This window comes from Argentina silus (assembly GCF_951799395.1).
Source record: "Argentina silus genome assembly, chromosome: 20".
NCBI lineage: Eukaryota > Metazoa > Chordata > Actinopteri > Argentiniformes > Argentinidae > Argentina > Argentina silus.
In genome coordinates this window covers 15,819,553-15,822,052 of record NC_139674.1, presented here as the reverse complement: position 1 = coordinate 15,822,052, position 2,500 = coordinate 15,819,553, and the positions used below count along the sequence as shown (strand labels likewise).

General features: G+C 49.1%; 1 protein-coding gene across 1 annotated transcript in view; it reads left to right on the top strand.

Moving 5' to 3' along the window:
• Window positions 1–771, top strand: part of pus7l (pseudouridine synthase 7 like) — a 6,494-nt gene extending 5,723 nt beyond the window's left edge. Inside the window, exon 10 of the mRNA XM_083691930.1 lies at window positions 217–771. Within this exon, the coding sequence (XP_083548056.1) occupies window positions 217–582 (366 nt within the window). The 3' untranslated portion in view covers window positions 583–771. The remainder of the gene's footprint in view (window positions 1–216) is intronic.
• Window positions 772–2,500: the final 1,729 nt, after the last annotated feature.

The following is a 2,500-nucleotide window of genomic DNA, read 5'->3' as shown; positions in this document are numbered from 1 at the left end:
GATTAAGACCTCAGTCCTGAATTTAATCACACTTTCAATGGAGAGACTCTCTGTGGAGGATTAGGGTTAGATTTCAGTGGAGGATTAGTCTTCACCTGAGTCTTCACCTGAGTCTTCACCTGAGTCTTCATCTGAGTCTGAGAAACCAGAAACCGCCCCTGATGGGGTGTATCTCAATAGTCTTAAGGTTGTCTCCTTGTCTCCTTTCCTACCCAGGTGGTCCTTCCTATGCCAGGAAACACGGTGAAGTACCCGGAGAACGCCATGGGGGCGTGGTACCAGGAGAGGCTGGCGAGGGACGGCCTGGCGGCCTGCCGCTTCAGAGTCACCACCCTCAAACTCAACCTGCCTGGCTGCTACCGCCCCCTGCTGGCCGTCCCACGCAACCTCACCTACAGCCTGCAGGGTCTGGGGGGGAGGAGGGGGGAGGCTGGGGGGGAGGAGACCCAGCAGGGTGACACATCGCCGCCGCCGCCGCCACGCCCTGACACAGACACGCCCAGCCTGAGTCTGACCTTTGACCTGAACACTTCCTGTTATGCCACTGTCTGCCTCCGAGAGGTCATGAAGTGTGACCCCTAGAGAGTTCACAAACTGTGACCCCTCGACTGGACGCTGCATCTTCGATATTTCGATATTTCTCATACTGTCATTTAATTTTTATTCAGTTTTGTTGCTTCACACACTGTGGTCTCTTTGTGAGAGGCATTTCATTATTAAACATTATTTGTGGCTTTATGTGTTATTATTTATAATATATATATTATTATATTTTTGCTTGTTCATTTGTTTTATTTGTTCAGCGTGTATTGAATTGTTCCATGTTTCTCGTGTGAAAGTGATTTAAATCACATTGAAATGAGTTGAGATGATCCTCCACCTACTCACAGTGGCCACTAGATGGCGACAGAGCTTCACGAGTGGTTGATCAGATGCTGTCAGTGCAGTGAAACCCACCTGTCCTCAGATAACTGAGTACAATGTCGGAATACTGATTGTTATTTACCTAGTGATCACTACTGTACTAACCAGGGGAGGCCGGTGGAGGTAGAAATCGGAGGACAGGCTCATCCTAAGCAGGGGTCTCAAACTCGCGGCCCGCAGGAGGACATTTCGTGGCCCCCTACTTGACATCAGTTTAGTGCTCGTGCGGCCCGCGCGTTTTTCTCACACGCGCCTTTCTGCCGAGTCGTTGCCCTGGGCGACCATAGCTCAGGCTCGGGACCGCTTCCGGTGGTGTTTGTTGACAAGTTAACGCGAATTAGAGAATTTCCCCTGAAATTGTCTGTGATCGTCGCCAACCTTTCTCTTCACCAACCTTTCTCCTCACCAACCTTTCTCCTCACCAACCTTTCTCTTCACCAACCTTTCTCTTCAACCTTTCTCTTCACCAACCTTTCTCTTCAACCTTTCTCTTCACCAACCTTTCTCCTCACCAACCTTTCTCTTCACCAACCTTTCTCTTCAACCTTTCTCTTCACCAACCTTTCTCTTCAACCTTTCTCCTCACCAACCTTTCTCTTCGCCAACCTTTCTCTTCAACCTTTCTCTTCACCAACCTTTCTCTTCACCAACCTTTCTCTTCACCAACCTTTCTCTTCAACCTTTCTCTTCACCAACCTTTCTCTTCAACCTTTCTCTTCACCAACCTTTCTCTTCACGGTAGGTTTCTGGAATACTTGAAACCCTTTTTTTGTGGAATACTTGATGCGGCCCAGCCTCACCCAGACTCGACCTCCAGCGGCCCAGCCTCACCCAGACTCGACCTCCAGCGGCCCAGCCTCACCCAGCCTCTACCTCCAGCGGCCCAGCCTCACCCAGCCTCTACCTCCAGCGGCCCAGCCTCACCCAGACTCGACCTCCAGCGGCCCAGCCTCACCCAGACTCTACCTCCAGCGGCCCCCAGGTAAGACTCTACCTCCAGCGGCCCCCAGGTAAGTTGAGTTTGAGACCCCTGCGTGGTTCTCCAGACCTCATTCTGTTACGTGCGTTAAACGTGTTGGATACCGTTCCTCATTCCATTCTGTGCATTACAATGAGCCCGTCCTCCGATTTCTACCTCCACCAGCCTCCCCATGTACTCACTAACCCTTGCCAATTTAGCAGGATTATAAGTCTGTTATCTGAGAATGAGCAGGTCAGCCTCCATAAACGACTTTCAGAAACTCCCGTACCCCTAAAACCTGTGTCAATATTCAACAAGTCATTTCTATGCTAATCTTTCAGGAGGAGAAAGTGTAACGATGTTTTAACTACCCCTGCGGGGGGGAAATATTTAAGAAAACTAATATGAAAAGTAATGAAGCATGAAACCCCAATATAATTCTCCCAAACTCTCCTAATCGCGCCTCTGGGTGACTGTGTTTGAATGAAAGATTTGAATGACAGATTTTCTCCTGTGGGTAATTTATGGATTTTACAGTTTAATTTTTTAAGGCAGGCCAGGAGTCAGGAGCAGATTGAATTCCTTCATGAATAATTTTAGTGGATGCCTCTCTAT